This window comes from Sinohyriopsis cumingii, chromosome 12 (genome assembly GCF_028554795.1).
Source record: "Sinohyriopsis cumingii isolate HCF-2022 chromosome 12, ASM2855479v2, whole genome shotgun sequence".
NCBI lineage: Eukaryota > Metazoa > Mollusca > Bivalvia > Unionida > Unionidae > Sinohyriopsis > Sinohyriopsis cumingii.
In genome coordinates this window covers 75264620-75282279 of record NC_142972.1, presented here as the reverse complement: position 1 = coordinate 75282279, position 17660 = coordinate 75264620, and the positions used below count along the sequence as shown (strand labels likewise).

At 34.0% G+C, this 17660-nt stretch overlaps 1 protein-coding gene across 1 annotated transcript in view; it reads left to right on the top strand.

Annotated features, from left to right (window-relative positions):
• Positions 1-12088: 12088 nt before the first annotated feature.
• The window catches only part of LOC149786772 (neuroendocrine convertase 2-like), a 38680-nt gene continuing 33108 nt past the window's right edge, over positions 12089-17660 (top strand). Inside the window, exons 1-3 of the mRNA XM_089975974.1 lie at positions 12089-12277; positions 14878-14979; positions 16155-16334. Of these exons, the coding sequence (XP_089832100.1) occupies positions 12089-12277; positions 14878-14979; positions 16155-16334 (471 nt within the window). The remainder of the gene's footprint in view (positions 12278-14877; positions 14980-16154; positions 16335-17660) is intronic.

Sequence of the window (17660 nt, the reverse complement as noted above, 5' to 3'; positions counted from 1 at the left end):
CTGTAAAATTATGAGGAAACAATTGAGATTTGTTTTATAACTTTTATTTTTATATACACATTTAGTGGCATATATATATATATATATAAATATATATATATATATATATATATATATATATATATATATATATATATATATATATATATATATTCAATAAACTGACAACAAACGGTGCAAAACTAGTATCTAACTAGCCTGAGTGCTTTTAACTCTTAATGAGTCTTTTTCAAAGGCAAATACTAAACATAGACAAGACAAATAAAACACAGAAACGTGTTTGCAAAACTTTTCATGGCTGTTTCTACAGGAATTAAACTTTAAAATGTATTCTTTTTCAAGTAGTTTATTTCAACTTGTTGCAGATGCTGGAAAATATTTGAATAATAATAATAATAATAAAAATATTTTCCAGCATCTGCAACAAGTTGAAATAAACTAATTAAAACATAATAAATTTAAAGGTTTAATTCCTGTAGAAACAGCCATGTAAGAACTGGTTTTGTGTTTTATTTGTTTCTCTTGTCAATGTTTTGTATGTTTTCTTTGAAAAAGGCTCATTAAGAGTCAAAAGTGCTTAGGCTACTCAGATACTAAATTTGCACAGTTGTCAGTTTATTGCAATTATCATTTACTCTTATTTTGCCATGATTTGTATAATATATATATATATATATATATATATATATATATATATATATATATATATATATATATATATATATATATATATATATATATATATATATATATATATATTCAATAGTTAGAAATGTATGTATTTATAATCCTAACTATTGAACATAAATTATTTGGCAATGATATGATAGTAAAACGTTTATCATAATTATGCTTCTCCAGAGAGTAATTTGCTGATCACATTATTGTAAGCAAAATTAACTGTACTACCTCCTTTAGAGATTAGAACATTTTAGTTTTTATTTTCCATGGATAAATCACACAGTCAATGGCAAAAGCAACTAACTAAATAAACTATTCCAAGATAACATATCCCATAAAACAGATATTTTTCAGTTTAAGCTTGAGTGAAACATCAAAAAGGATGCTCTCATTTGCAGGGAGGTGTGATCCAGTAAGTATTTTCAGATAAAAATGATTTATGGTAAAAATTGATTTTCAGTTACATTGCACAATCACATTAATGTTAAGCAGATAGGTAATAGGACAAGGAAATATATCAGCATAGAAGCTTGAGAAGGTTGAATCTGAAAAAATACTGTTGATCTTGACAAATGTAATTATTGTGATTATCCAAATTATTATAGTGTCAAATTCAGTGTAAAAGCCATCTCCAGTAAATACCTACAACAAAAGGTCGATTATCAGAGTGCATAAACTTCCAACCTGAATCCTTGAGTAATGTCCATTTGGGTCTGTTATTTACTGAGGTGATGAATTAACATTCCAAATATGTAGCTCCAGTATAGATGAGACTCGGCCAAGTGGAGTGATCCACTGTGAGATCTTCACAATATTCATGGTCAGTGTTGAAAAGCTTTTCAAGGATCAACTGAGGGGATCTACGAAGCGTTTCTTATGAGCTTGCTTTTCCTCCTTCAGTTCACCAAATAAGACCTTTGGTGGCAGCTGTTTTGACACACTGGTGATGTGGCCTTCCCATCTCAACTGTGATTTCATCAGTAGAAAGTGGATGCCTGCCCATGAGAGAATCTCAATGTATGTGACCCTGTCCTGCTATCATATCTGCATCAATTTCCTCAAGCAGCCCACATTTAAAAAAATTCAACTTCCTGACATGGCAAATTGAACAGGCTGCACAATTGTACAGCAAGCTCTGCAACACATTGGCTTTGTAGACCGTAAGTTGTACTTGTGTTCTCCCACACATTTGCCCATAGTCTGCCAAAAGTTGTACTTGTTTAACCAATTATGACATTGGTTTCATCATTGATGTGAACTGCACATGACAGAGTGCTTTGAGATGTCACCTTGTCCACTACTCAAGGATTTGGTCTTTAATGATGATTACAAGCTCTACACAAGGGTTTCCTTGTGGTGCATCACATTTGTCTTCTTCATACTGATTGTGAGACATATTTTTACAAGCTGAAGAGGAATAGTTCATACTTTGTTCCATGTCAGACAATGATTTGGCATTCAGAGAACAATTGTCAGCAAATAGGAGACTACAAAACAGTCGCTTCCAGTAACTTCGTTTTAGCCGGTGTCTTTTCTTATTTAACAGCCATATGTCAATTCAGTAAGTGATGTCGATCCCAGTGTCATAATAACGGGAATCATGAGTACGAAGTGTAGTAAATATCACACTGTAGAGGGCCAGAGCCAACACAGCCTTGCTTGACTGGAAATGATTCAGATGACTACTGTCATCCACGACACAATCTAGAATCACAGAATTTCTTAACCATCGCGATGAATGTTTCTGGGCAACTAAATTTTACCATGATCTTCTAAAGGCCTCCACGGCTAACTGTATCGAGGGCTTTTGTCAGGTCGACGAATGTTGTATACAGATTGGTGTTCTATTCTTAGCATTTATCCAGGAATTAACGACCTGCAATCACCATGAATGTGGTCCCTCGTCCTTTTTTGAATGGACACTCATTCTCAGGCAGGACCCCTTGATAGATGTGATCCACATGACGATTCAGCAGAATGCTGGCAATAATCTTCCCGCTATTGACGTACCAAAGATTGTCGCAGTATTATATGTTGCCTTTCCGTTTCTACACGTGGACGGTGGATGCATCATTCTACTCCTTTGATATAGTTCGCTGAGTACACATTGACTGGAAGAGTTCAGTCAGTTTATGTGCCATATGGGAGCCTCCGACATTGCAGACTTCTGCTGGGTTACCATCTGCTCCATGTGCTTTGTCATTTATAGCAGATGGATTTCTGTTACAATTTCAGCCAGCTCTAGAAGATCAGCAAGAGATATGTAGATTTACACTTAAGCCAGTTGATCATTTACCTCCTCGCTGCTAGGTGACTGTTAATTAACGATCTTGTTGATGTTTTGTTCCAATATTTAAAGTATCTGTTCTTTGTCAGTGAGCAGCGTGGCGCTGTCAGCAACACTTCACAGTGTAACGACACCTGCCGCTTTTCCGCCCGCCCATCGCCAAAGAATTTTAACGTGTTTCATCGAGGGACGGAAATAGTGTCTTGGGCGTAAGTTGGATTTCAGTGACAATTTCGATACGTCTAAAGACAAGTCGGAATGCAGTTGTTGGCAGACAGTTCATACTGTACCTGTGCTGATTCACTGCTCCGTCACTTCCTTACTGCCTTATAATGAGACTCTCCAGCCCGCGTGTCATAGGTAACACTATTCAGATAGATTTGGGCAACCTTGTCCCACTCTGAGGCTTTCTAACTGAATTAAAGAAGAACTAAAAAGTTTTATATGATTGGTCCTTTTGATAGAAAATATGTCTTCTTATTTCTTCACTGCTGTTGACAGTGGTGCCAAGATATATAATTTTGTGTTGAATGCGGAGACACATTTCTACTGGTCTGGTTAAAGATTAATTTTTGACCTATAATGTGTGTAAGTGGCTGTTCATTTGGCACAAAGTTTCAAAGTGAGTGACTTCACACAAAATCAATCGGTTCATGGTCCACGTTTCTGTTGGCTGAATGAATGTCTGGGACGCAGCTGTCAGTACCATATGTGTGAAATAACTCAGACTTTGTTCTGAATATATCCTGTAGAAGATTTAAAATCGAGATGAATAGGTCTGGTGTTGTTATGCGTTGCGGAAAGAAGTTAGGTGTAACTATAAATGTGGTGATCATAGAAGGACCAGGCTTGTCGTAAAATTAGATTCATTTTCCTCATTTTAAGAGTTTAAAAAACTGTATACATGTTAATGGATATGGAGCTTCATGTTCATAGTGCATGGTTTCAAAGGTGAGAGCCTGCATCCTCTACGGCAGCCATAACAAACTTGGTTATTTGTTTTTAACGTATTTTACTGTCATATGTGTTGACAGTGGCGGTTGTGCTACAATTTATCACAACTTAAGAATATGCCCATCCCCTTCAATCGATATGACGTATATAAGCAAGCGTGTGTACGTTTTGTAGGACATTTGTATGGCGCAAGTTTCCTCTGATTTTGTATCTATATCTGGCCTAAATGGCTGATACATGGTTGAAGTACATTTCTCACCCAAGCGACAGAGAAATGTACCTGTTTTTGATAACCTTACGTTTCTTATCTCAGTCTGGTTATCTCAGATATGTCGTCTCAGTCATGGTGTACACGCGTTAGGAACTGCTTTTTAAAAACAAAAATCATTGATGTCTTCTGCTATGCCTGACTGAATTGTTATAAAATCCAACAACATATATATATATATATATATATATATATATATATATATATATATATATATATATATATATATATATATATATATATATATATATGTGTGTGTGTGTGTGTGTGTGTGTGTAACGAAAAGAAATTCACTCAAAAGCAACTTATGGTCTCTCTAATTTCGATAACATAAGACAAAACATTTTGACACACACAAACACGTCGAGCTATTGATAGAACTTCAGAGACAAAGCACATCACTCATCACTGGTCGCAAAACTAAACTCTCAAGTGCTACTAAAAAGCCGGCAAAAAACTAGAAATGTGTTGTATCAAACTGGTTTCTTCTAAATTTGACGAACACCCACAATCTGATCCAGTTGAATCAAATATAATAACGCGGTTGCAAACGAAAACTCCTGCACTTACCAGAGTGGCTCATTCATTAGTCCGCATGCTATTCCACAAAAAAGATTTCCATGTATTGTATCATTGCACTGCTGATTGCAACACTTGCCACATTTTCAGGACAGACATTATAAATCTCCAAGAAATTCATGAATTATAATTTCTTGATGTCACCACACACTTCGTTCGAACAGTACCCAGTATGTATATTATACTGCACAGTATCGTACTGTTGCCTACCAAAGAACATTATCCAAACGTTTTTAGAACTGATGAAAGCTAAAACTTAAGCATATAATAGATATTAATTGTTTATTGTCAATTTCATATGACATCCATCGATTAAATATGATAACACTGTAATAATATTCTTTAATTTATGGTTCTATTTTCTCATGCGTAGAACTTGTGTTCTCAAGGTCGATAGGTCACACCATTTAATTCTTTAACATATACGTCTTGATGCGATGTATGGAGAAACAAAAGCACTTGGCTCGAGACGCTCATTGCGCAATACTTCCGAACATAACGATTATAACTTTTTATTGATTTTTGTTCCTTTCGTAAATGCGGCATATATAGCTAGGTTCTACTTAGATAATTATTCCGCTTTTCATAAAAGAGTACAACCTGATGACCTTTATATAAAGTGAGAAGCAATAATAGTACCTGATGATTACTGTGTTTTAAATCTGCTAACCAAATTGCAAGGGTGCAGGGTTATTTTAATTTAGTTGAAAAATGTATGTAAAAAAATTGCACACAGACAAGGAAATCCCAGTCGCGTTGTTACATTATTTTTCTCCCACGAGGCTTTGCCAAGTTTGGAGACAAATGCTATAAAGGTAACCCCTTGACTGGGATTTCCCTGTCTTTGTCCCAACCCCAAAATAGATTTTACTAATTGCTGTATCTATACCTGGTCTAAAGGCTGATATATGGTAAAAAAGTACATGTTTCTGTATCTATATACGGCCTAAAGACTGACACAGGTTCAAAGAGATACAGCTTAGAGTTGTACATGCCATATTATTGGTAAATAATACATCCATTACGTTATAATTGCAACAATCTTGCATGAAAATATTCAAAAGCTTTGAATGATGAGACTATTGACAAACTGGCGTTTCATCATTTCTTCTCATTCAACAAAATCAATAAAGTTATGTCTTGCCCTTTTCAGACGTAATTTATTGTAAATCATTTGTAATAATATAATCTTTTGATAAATTAAAAAATTTCATGATTCGCGTCTTCCCAGAACGGATTGATTACCAATGCATCCGTATTGCCCTGCGCATGGGAATCAAGCACTTGTTACATATAGATGCTCGCATTTTATATTCTTCCAACAATGTATTATTTTTCATCTGAATGGGGAAATCTCTGCCAAATCTCAGCTTGACAGGATTTGTAAACTTCATAAAAGGGTAACATTAATAAAGTTAGATTCATCTATTGATTATTCATCGAAACCATAGTTCACAGAACTTGAATGGTTAACAATATAAGAAAGAATTGATTTCACAAAGCAATTCTTGTATATAAATGTTTGCATAGAGTTGCACCAGTTACTGTATCTTCAAGATTTCTTCAGGCCTTATTCAACACCAGTTGAGATCAACGTCACAGGGAAACCTTCATCCACCAAAACCAGGACCAAAGCAATTGAAGAAAAGCTTCCACTACTCTAGTACAGCTCTGCTGAAAAAGTTTCCACTGCACGCAGTGTCTGCAAAAAATATTGCAGCATTTAAGAAGGGATATCATCATTATGCATATGTTACAAACAGATTATAAGAGAATTTTGTATTTATATAAAGTGTTATATATATATATATATATATATATATATATATATATATATATATATATATATATATATATATTGTTTTGTTAAGAGGGTGTCAGGGGAATAGTCTTTGACTTAATGATCCACCAAGTATAATAATAATAATAATAATAATAATGACTATTGTAAATCACTTGGGCAGAAAACAAAAACGTTTAGACATGTAGCCATTTTTTAATTTGGCTTTGATAAAGTTACTTTTAAAGAAATGAAAACAATGTGATCTTGTTCTAGTCAATGTTTTCATAAAATCCGATAATCCCACCCCTGTTACAAACGTTGCCATAGCTACCTTTGAACCCCAGAACTTTCAGATGTTTGCAATGGAGATCTTTTGTATAAACACACATTATTGAACAATTCTTCAGTCATATGAAGAAATAAGAAAACTTTGTATTTCAGGAATATGCTTCTGATGTGTGTGTGTGTGTGTGTGTGTGTGTGTGTGTGTGTGTGTTGGATTTTTACTGTAGCTGTAACATTTTTCAGACATATTGCTATGATGTCTGGAATGTGGAAGTATATAGAGATGCCTAGCACTGGGGCATCATGCCGCAGACATTTTTTTTCAGTCAATTTCCTATGATGTCTGCAATGTGGAAGTTTATAGAGATGCCTAGCACTGGGGCATCATGCCGCAGACAAGTAGCATGATGTCCCACCCAGTCACATTATTATGACACCAGGACGACCACTCCTAACACTAACCTCTTAAGGCTGAGCGCCTAGCGAGGCAACTGTTAGTACCATTTTTATAAATCTTGTTATGACTCTGCTGGGGTTCGGACCCGCGACCTCCTGCATCCGAGGCGGACACTCTAACCACTAGGCCACTTGATAAAAGCTAGAGAATCGGTAATACGTAGTTCACAAAGTTAACAAACAACAGGCCCTAATTTGTCATCTTTACAGCATATGCTTGGAACGGTTAACATCGTATAATACGAAATTTCTATTCAATAAACTTTTCCTTCTGCTATTCGTCCCCACTCCGAGACTAAAAGAAAAAAAAAATTAAAAATAAACTTAACAAGGAATATTACTGCCCTTCTTTTGTCTTTACAGGGCTTGCAAGAAACAATTATCGTAACTCTTTGTCCCTTTCCATATATAAACTTGCATGGTTGGTTTCTACAATATTAATTTCAGACATCATAAAGGTTATTATAGTAACTACGATATCTAAAGATTCGATAGACTAAGCATCAAGATTAAACACTTTTCAAGCTATCTCACCATTAACAACAATCTTTACTTAGGTGACCAGACTGACGCAAGGAATGAAAGACAATAAACAAATAAATTAAAAAGTTGATACTAGATGTATAGATTAGTTCAGAAGTTCCTCATTCTGTCATTGATTGTTCTACATTATCCTTCCAGATATGCTCATTCGGTTAAATGAATACTGTATTACCCGTATCTTAGTCCATCGTGTATTACCACAACTTTAGTAAACACAGCACACTATATATTATTGTCACCACTTTAGGATAAATAACATACCTGCAAAGAAAACAAACCTGTACTAAATAAAGCCATTGTTGTCCTCGGTCAAGGGATCGCGCTCTAGCATTAACCTTCCACAGATTTTTGCGTGAACCCAAATGTATCTAAGGTGGCATTTTGCGACCAACAAAAAAGAAGACAACGCAACTTCGAAAATCTACCTAAATATTACAGTTTAAATAAAAAATAAAGATATGAAATCCTAATAAATTATGCTCTCTCTCTCTCTCTCTCTCTCTCTCTCTTGTACCTGAGAATAGCATACGTTTATGTAGAACTCCTGTTTATTTACACAGATCTATTATTTTTTCTGTTCTGTTTATTTGTTTTCTTTTTTCACAACGTATACAAATTTGTTAAGATAATGAACTTAAATTCATGACGCTATTTAATGAACAGTATATAATCAATTTATTTTAAGAAAAGATTAGGGGTGGGGGTGTTTACATAGGAACCGTCAGTACTACGTTGCTTTTTTCAAAATTAAACTGACTCCTCAACAATCCCGTGCGCGGATGTCAAATATAGTACATCATCTTGATGAGAACCTATCGCAACCCGTGGGTTTTTGTTTCACTTCGTTCATGTGAGAATGCGATGTTTTTATTAATGTGTTGGACCTTTATCTATATTTGCAACGCACGGAGTACCACATACACATTTTCATGAGATAATTAAAAATACGACAAACGGTATGCACTTTAACTGAAATAAGGGCGTGAATTCATCTGTTTGTTCCAATTAAGTAGTATTAAAAAATAATTTATATTATTAACGCACAATATAGTATTAATAAAGTTCATCTTTTATATTATATAGTTTATACAGAATTTTAAACCAATTTTTCCTACAGCTTGTCAAGCCTATAAGTGCGAAATACCCTTAAACTATTGACACCAATCCTACCCATGACCCTAGGTTCCCTATTTCTGTATTATAGTCAATTTAAACAAGCCACGTTTTTCCTAAGAAGCTTACGTATTTTCTATACATGCGGGGTCATAACGTACTATAACACGGACTTGGCATTGTGTATTAAATAAAGACTTCTTCTGTTTTGCTTTCTTTTCAGAAGCTGGATGGTACACTTTTCTCGGATATTACAGATTTACTGGATATTGCAGGTACAGTTAGCCGAATAAACAGAAGTGTCTCTGTTTTGAGATTAATTAATTGAAATTTTTGTAAAGACCTGCTGAATTAAAAAGTGATGGATAATCGTCTTGCCGATATATGTACAAAAGTGGATACCACTTTAATATTGCTGCTAGGGACATTTTATTTGTTTGATTGGGTGCTAAGTTTAAAAGAATCAAAATGATATCAAAATCGGTGTCATATCATGCAGGTACCATTTCAATTATAGCCATTATTTATAATCTGTAATTACAGATAAATATCGGTGGGTGGATACGTTCATCTCACATGATTGACGCCATTGCCGAGAGAGAGAGAGAGAGAGAGAGAGAAGCTACAGTCTTGGAGTCTGATTCAGTATGTAAACTTGTTAATTTTATTATGTGTCAACAAATCGGTCATTGTAAGAAAATGTTAGATTTCTTTTGATGTCAGCAAATTTTATTTAATCTTTGTTAATTAAAAGAACTTCATTCACAGTTCACGTTAATTTACAATAATTACATACATGGGAACGTTAGGTCATGTCACGCCACAAGCATTTTAGTGTCATAAATTCCTGATGATGTCATGCAGTGGTATCATTCTTTTCGACGCAATAATAATAATAATAATACTTGTCTCTTGTGTTTAATGTTTGTAAATGGGAATATACTAATTGAATTTAAGTACAGAAAAATCAATTTAACAATTAGTACATAATGAAAAGTGGATTAACTAAAATAAAGGTCAGAAGTTTCATGCCAAATTTATTTATAATGTAAAAATCAAATTGTCATTATGACAAATAATTTATATTATTTATTGAAATATAAGACCACCGCATTTTAATAATCAACGTGGGTATGTAAGAAAGCTTGTCAGTTGCTTCCCGTTGTTAGGTGGCTCTTCTCGAGGTTTTCCCGGTTCCTCCCTCCGCCAAAAATACTGACTGTCATGTATAGTATGTTATGTGATGAAAAATGGCCTTATGCCCACGAAACACAAAAGCCTATTTCTAATGAAATAAATATTATATACTGTAAGCACATATTGTATGAAATATGTCCTTGCCATGCCATCAAGTAATAAACTAAAGTCCATATAAGCTACCTTTAAAAATAATAGACTTTCCTGCATCTCTTTCATTTTGTCTTGAATATTATTCTTTTAATGTATAATTATATGTGAACATAATTTTTCCTATCTATATAATTAATAGAAAATATGACACTGAAATGCTAGTGACGTAACGTAGCGTACACTATGGGTGAGTGAGAAAGTATTATATATTTCATAGCTAGGTCGCTGTGACACATTTCGCTCCTTTGTTGCACACACAGTCAAAGACACACACATATATATGTGTGTGTGTGTGTGTGTGTGTGTGTGTGTGTGTGTGTGTGAAGAAAGTACAACATATTTTTATTAGTAAAATTATATAAGATTGTCATGGGGAGAAAGTACATAAGCTTTTCATGTCAAAAAGTACATAAGTTTTTAATGGGGGAAAATGTCCATATGCTTTTCATGTGAAAAAAGTAGATAGCCTTTTGATGGAAGCAAAGTACGTTAGATTTTCATAGGAAAAAAGTACATAAGCTTTTCATGGGTAAAAAAGGTACAACTTTAAAGCTGTGATATGTACCAGAAGGACGGTGAAATGTTACTTACATCAAATTTATAACTAGTCTTTGGATGGCAGACAATAATTTTTCCAGCTCTATATACACAATATAAAATATTGGCAGCTACACAAGTTACATATGTTGTTACAATTTATGCATTTTAATTGAATCTTTCATGGTTTATCTGGCATTCGAAACATAGGTCAAATCTGTATTTGCATATTACACACCCAGATTTGAACTATTATTATTATGAATATTCTCTGGCGTCCGCTAGTCCAAGCTCTTAAACGCATGAACGGAATTTTCATAGCTTCCAGTTAATTTAGAATAAGATTCACATTGTAGGGTACAGAATATTTGAAAGCATAATGAAGGGGTAAGTTTTTAATGTAAAACTGCATTTATCCATTGATCGAATTGGGGAGGGGCGGTTAGGAGAAAAACTCGTTCGATTTGGCATATGAATACGTGTCGACCTGACGGCCTCGACGTTCTTTCCACCGACTTGAAAAAGAAAAAATTAAAAACAACTGTATAGTTTTATATATGTTCTGTATTTATCCATGTAAATAGACACTAAGCGCAAACACTAATATATACACAAGAATATATGGCGTTTTGTTCTGAGTTGGTGGAAAGAATACGTTTACTACGGCATTCAGATACGTTGAGTCTGTCCCCGAATTCAGAACAAAGCACTTGTTGTTTTCTATTACATACTCCTCCTTCTACACTTTCAGGTATTTGTTATAGATATGCATTGTGAATGGAATTCACAAACACGTTGGGCTATACGAAGTTGACAGCATATATAAATATCAAGACTCAAATATCAGTGAAAATAATTCTGGAGTTCAGGATGGAAATATGGTTTAACATCCATATCGTCCACCAGACTAAACATGTCAGATTTAATGAGGATTCCATACGAGACAATATCAGCTCAGCTAGCACAGAGTCTGCCCTGATCTGGCACCAAATCTGAGCTCACAGTTTGGTACACAGAGTTACGGATAGCAGAACCTTATCCGACTCTAATCTGACACCAAATCACAGTTCACCGTTTGGTACACAGAGTCATGGATGGATCAGGTTGAGCCGACTCTGGTCTGAGTTAGGTATGGTCAGAACAAATTGAGGAGACTCTGATCTGGCACCAAATCTGAGCTTTGAGTTTAGCGCACATCATGCATACGCAGATTACATTATGTTGATATCTCTTTTTCAGATTATAACAGAATATGCTTCTAGAAGTGGCAGCATGTGTGACTTTGCTTCTTAACTGGAGTATATGCATCAAGCCATTAGAGGAAGAGGAGGTAGATCTAAGGCAACCTGGCCACTACCTCAATAGTTTCCTCATTGAGGTAGAGAATAGGGACATTGCTGAGGTAGTAGCAAGGGAACATGGCTTTAATGTTGTTGAGGAGGTATGAATTAACATCATTAACAATTGAATTATGCCACGCCATATTGGGGTGGAGTTTAGTGGCGTTTAATGTTGCCTGAGTCAATCCATTCTGTCCCATAACAATAACGTTTGAAGAAAAAAAAACATTTAGTACAATCAAATTTGGTTTTATACTTTACATTTAGAAAACCCAGAGCAAATGTAATTTCATTGTTTTCCTGTACAATTACATTGAGTGTTACAGTGTCTACACCACGTAGCAATGCGGGAAAAATAGGAACTCCAGTACCTGTCATTTCACCCAAAATATGCAGCGAGTGCGGGATTGACTTCGCCGTTTTAGAGTTTACGTATCAACCTTACTCACCTTACACCGTTTTCTTCCAATGAGTATTATCATATACTGTGTACAATAACAACTCTTGTATTTGTTTTCTTTTAAAAGCATTGCAAAAACAGTGTCACCAAAATATTTATTTCCTTGATCAACTTTTGTGCTAATTTAATGAGTGTATGTTTACAGTTGCACTTCAATCTACCAGATTGTCACTGAGATTTCACACACGAAACTCGAAGAAGTTAAATTCTGTGCATTTTACGCCAAATCATAAGTAAATTATTGCTCCGTTAAATGTTTACAGCCTAATTAATTTTAAAGATGAACAAATAGGTTATTTCTTATTCATCCTAGAAAGTTACGAAGAGAGGAGTTGTACCTCAGTCAATCAGTCTTTTCAAAGCAAAGTTATGCAAATCTGCTGCAGCAAAACTAAGATATTGGTATGTTTATCTAATTTGTATTTGTTTGGTTTTTCTCCATCATTACGGGTTTTGTAAAATTATATTTTCTAGCTGACCTTGTCCAAAATCGAGTTCATGTTCTACTTGCCCCGAAGTATTTTTTGTTTTTGTAAACAACATTGTTTATATTTCTGTGAGTGTAAAATAAATATTAGGATCATTATCTTAATCTGAGTCAAGGACATTTTTTTATTTACATAAATGGACCTGTTGTACGTGATGTTTATCACATTCTATATTAAAATTTTATTAACAGATTTTGTCTTGTTTACAGTCTAGATTCTTAATTCAGATTCTTCTAGAATGGAGGTTTTCATTAAGTAAATATTATTTTCAGAAAATGCTCATTGTGACAGAGTCCAGGTAGACTACTATGTAATCTTGTTTTCTTGAACAATTGTTTACTCCAGTGATAACATCTGGGCAATAATCAATCATTGTTGTGTTCGGTATTTTGATTTGGTTGAAATTATTTAATTCAAATTCTTCTTGTCTGGTAATACAAAGTGTAATATAATATTCTTGGAAAGAAACATTAACTTGGGTTATAGTGAATGCAAACAAGGAAACATTGGATTCCCCCAAAAGATTGTTGGCACAATATTACAATTCAGGTCATTGGTACATGGGTAGCATTAGAGACTACATGCCGCTACAGGCACATCAGCTCCTTCATAGTTGGAAATTATTTGGAATACCACTAAAGCTTATTCAGGTCTTCATTTATTAGGATTTGTGTTAGCAATTATATGAGTAATTGGGTTTTAATTCGCAATATTATATGTTCGTTTTACAAGTTCACTTCCTCTTATAGGGAAAAAAGTTGTTCGTTGAATTTTACGAAGCTTGTTGCTTCCCACTTTCTGCTGTTACTTATTTTAAGACCACCGAGTCGTAATAGTATAATTGAAAATTTTCTACAAATTTAAGACGTCTTTCTTTTGGTTTTAGACTGTTTGGCTCCAAGTTTTAATAAATTGACTATTTTAAGCAAACCCTTAAACGTTATAAATGTAGGCACTTTACACTCACATCTCCCTAGATTTCCCTATTTCTCCTCATTTGGGCATGAGATAAAAGTCATTTCGTTTTAAACTCAAATTATGAAATAAATAGTGGTTATACTGACAGTAATGCAAAACGTGTGTTTTGAATAACCTCATGGACTTAAATCAAATTTTCTATGAAAATTGGCTTCACTGCAAAATTTGCACTGTTGTCATGCAAACTTGTGTCGAGTTATATCCCCTGATGGATTTTAAATTCCCATTTTCTCCGCCACCGTAACCGTGAAGAACTTCGTGGATTAAAAATTAAATTTAGTTTGATGTTTTGCCATATTAAGATCTCTGTCATGTTTGATTTTCACAATTTTCCTACAAATGTTTACACAGTTATGATCTCTGTTGTACTTACAACTTTCTTCAGTTTATGTTCAATAACTATCTAAGAGTACAACATGTCACATCAGGTCCTATCCAGTGATAAATTCCATTCAAAATTTTTATATTACTGAGAGTTTACATATCTCATTTTTTTTTAAAAATATATATTTATAACAATGTTCATCACAGTTGTAATGTCATTGAATTTAATAAAAAATATCATTTACAGATTTCAGCAGTATAAACTACGTGTATAGACAATTGCTAATCAACATAATCATTTACATCAGCTGGAATTGGTTTTAGAATAATCTACTTTTTAATCTTTTTGACTTAGAGTAGTTACTATGATGCAGTTTAATGTTTCTCTATATTATATAGTTGGTATACTAATTTATTATTATTATTATTATTATTATTATTATTATTCCAGATAAGCGCTCTAAATTTATATCACCTAGTTCATCCAGACGTTGTCCAGAGGTCCAAAAGAAGTGCAAGAGATTACATTCATCGACTCCAGACTGATGTTCGGGTAATTTCTCTTTACCTTTCACCTTAATCAGTATAAAGATTAGGTTTAAAGTAAAAACATTTTTGTTATAAAAAAAAGCTATTTTAACATTTGTAGTTCTCTTACATCAATTAGTATATGGAGTCCCAAAATTGTTTTGGTGAAAATTTTGCTCTTTTCAGCAAAAAAAAAAAAAGTTTCGATTCAAAACAAAAGTACAAAACAACAATTTAACATTCAGTTTTAAAACCTAATTTTTCTGCAGTTGTAAAAACAATTTTGTTTTGTAGATCCATTTCGTCAACTAAAATTGTTACATGATTTCACACATATGACACTAGGTATCTAGCCTCTGCAAAATCCGGGTTCAAAGATACAGTATGGTGGGCATTTTTAGCGGAAACATAATGTTGCGATTTCATCCAACAATAGAATTAAGCACCGTAGCAAGTTATATTTTTTACAGTTACAGATCCAGGAAGCGTTAATATGCAAGGTAATGCGTTTTGATGGGATTTGTTTTCGTTATCTTCGTCTGAGACCGTGAAATTACTAAACATTTCTCACAGCATAAGATTACTAAATACATTAGTAAATTTCACAAACTCATTAAAATTATAGCACACAAAATGTTCGTTTACAGTACTTTTTCCAGTAACAATTTTACATCATAAACATAGCATTTGTGCAAATGAAAATATTACTACTACCACTACCACTACTACTTATTATTACTATTGTTGTTGTTGTTGTTGCTATTATTATTATTATTATTGTTGTTGTTGTTTCTGTTATTATTATTATTATTATTATAAAATGTTTTCTGTGAGAAATCTGTTTTCATTGGATGGCATTGTCACACGGTTCATTATGTTTTTTCATATCGCATTGTCATTCTTCGTGTCGTATGATCGTGAATCAAAACGTTTCTTCAGATCGTGCAATAAACAAGTATAAATATTGGTTTCATGAATGTGAAATTGTCTGAACCAGTAAACCTTATGTCCTGATAGAGTTACGTCAATCAAGATAAGATTTAATGGCTCATACACCTTTATATTCACTTTAAGAAAGGACTATAATTCTATAATTGTATCATACGATATATTGTAAAACAGTTGTACTTATACAATAATTTACATTAGTTCCTTAACCTGTTTATAAGGGGCTATACATTAATGTGTTTTCCTTACAAGGTTCGATATGCTGAGCAGCAGACTATACTTGATCGAAGGAAGAATACTCACTACATTTTTCATGACAAGCAGAGTGAACTGCCCATAGACGGGGTTAAGGATGATTCATTTTCCTATGTAGGTAGAAGAGGTGAGGTTGTAGAGCATCGTGACCCATTCTACAGGGATCAATGGTATTTGGTATGTTTAAATATATGAAACAAAACATTAGCATCTTGTATGTGATAAATGTTGCTATTAGAATGGAATAAAAATCATGACGAACTTTCAGAATGTTGTGGTAATCATCTGAGTTATCAGGGAAAGAACTTGCAATTCAAATGAAATTCATTAGTCCTGGGATGTCATTTTAGTACGAAAATGTTATTAGTAAGACTTCTCTGTTTTGCTTGTTGTGAGTCGTTAATAACTATTCAAATCTGGGCTATACAAATGGATGTCATCAAATTTTGCAATGTTACCTATTCAGTTACTGGAATTTTCCAGTTAGGAAATCGTTAAGAATATAACTGTTAATCATAATTTTGCTTAACCAGACTTTCGTGTAGCTCCTGTGATCTCCGTCATACCATTGTCTGGTGAAATGATTCATTGATCATTGTTTCCATTAGAAGATGCTTCGGTCAGGCTTTGCAGAAGCGAAACTGCATAGGTATTTCTCCTTCAGTCATGTCACCCAATCGTAATAAGTTACGCGTACAACCAGTATTTCACAAATCCAAGCTTGTTTTTAATTAATTATTACTTCGGAGAAGATTTATCTCTCATGAACGGATGTATTGGCCCCAAATCCTGTCAATACGTTAATTATTACTGCCACTTATGCTAGGAAGCATACACTTTATCAAGGCCTTGCAAAACCGATATATAATTGTGCCTTTTCACCAGTTGAGCGATTCCGGAGAGTTGTCTTACACAGAGAAACATTTTCCAGTCACATTTCTCATTTCTCACTCTCTCGTTCTGGTACATAAATAGTTTGCACATCATTCGTCTAACATCATTAAACAATCAGCCAGTCATCACTATTTTATTAACCTGCTCTATGGTCTATAATGATTCAGTCAATTAAACTACAGTAGTCGACCTCGGTCAAGTAACTGGCTATTATAACATTTACAACGTACACACAATTGCACACTTAGGTATATTTGGTATCATTAGCATCCTCTTCGCTCGAAATTAAGCTTGACACTTGATTGACACCACCTTTGCATGTAGTTGTTCTGACCTCCATATTTAACGGTTAAAATACAGCTGTCCTGAGACGGTACAGGGGACCATCATTATTGCTAGCTAAAAGAAATGAGAGATCAAGGATTCCAGCAAACTTGCCTCTGACGTCGCCGTGGCATCTGGCAGTTAGATCTTTACTACAATACAGAGGTCAAGTACTCACATCGCATGACAACCTATCATGTCCAGTAGTATATATAATGGTATAATGATTGACTTGCTCCATATACCAATTCCAACCTTCAAGACACAGACTACATCCAGACATCG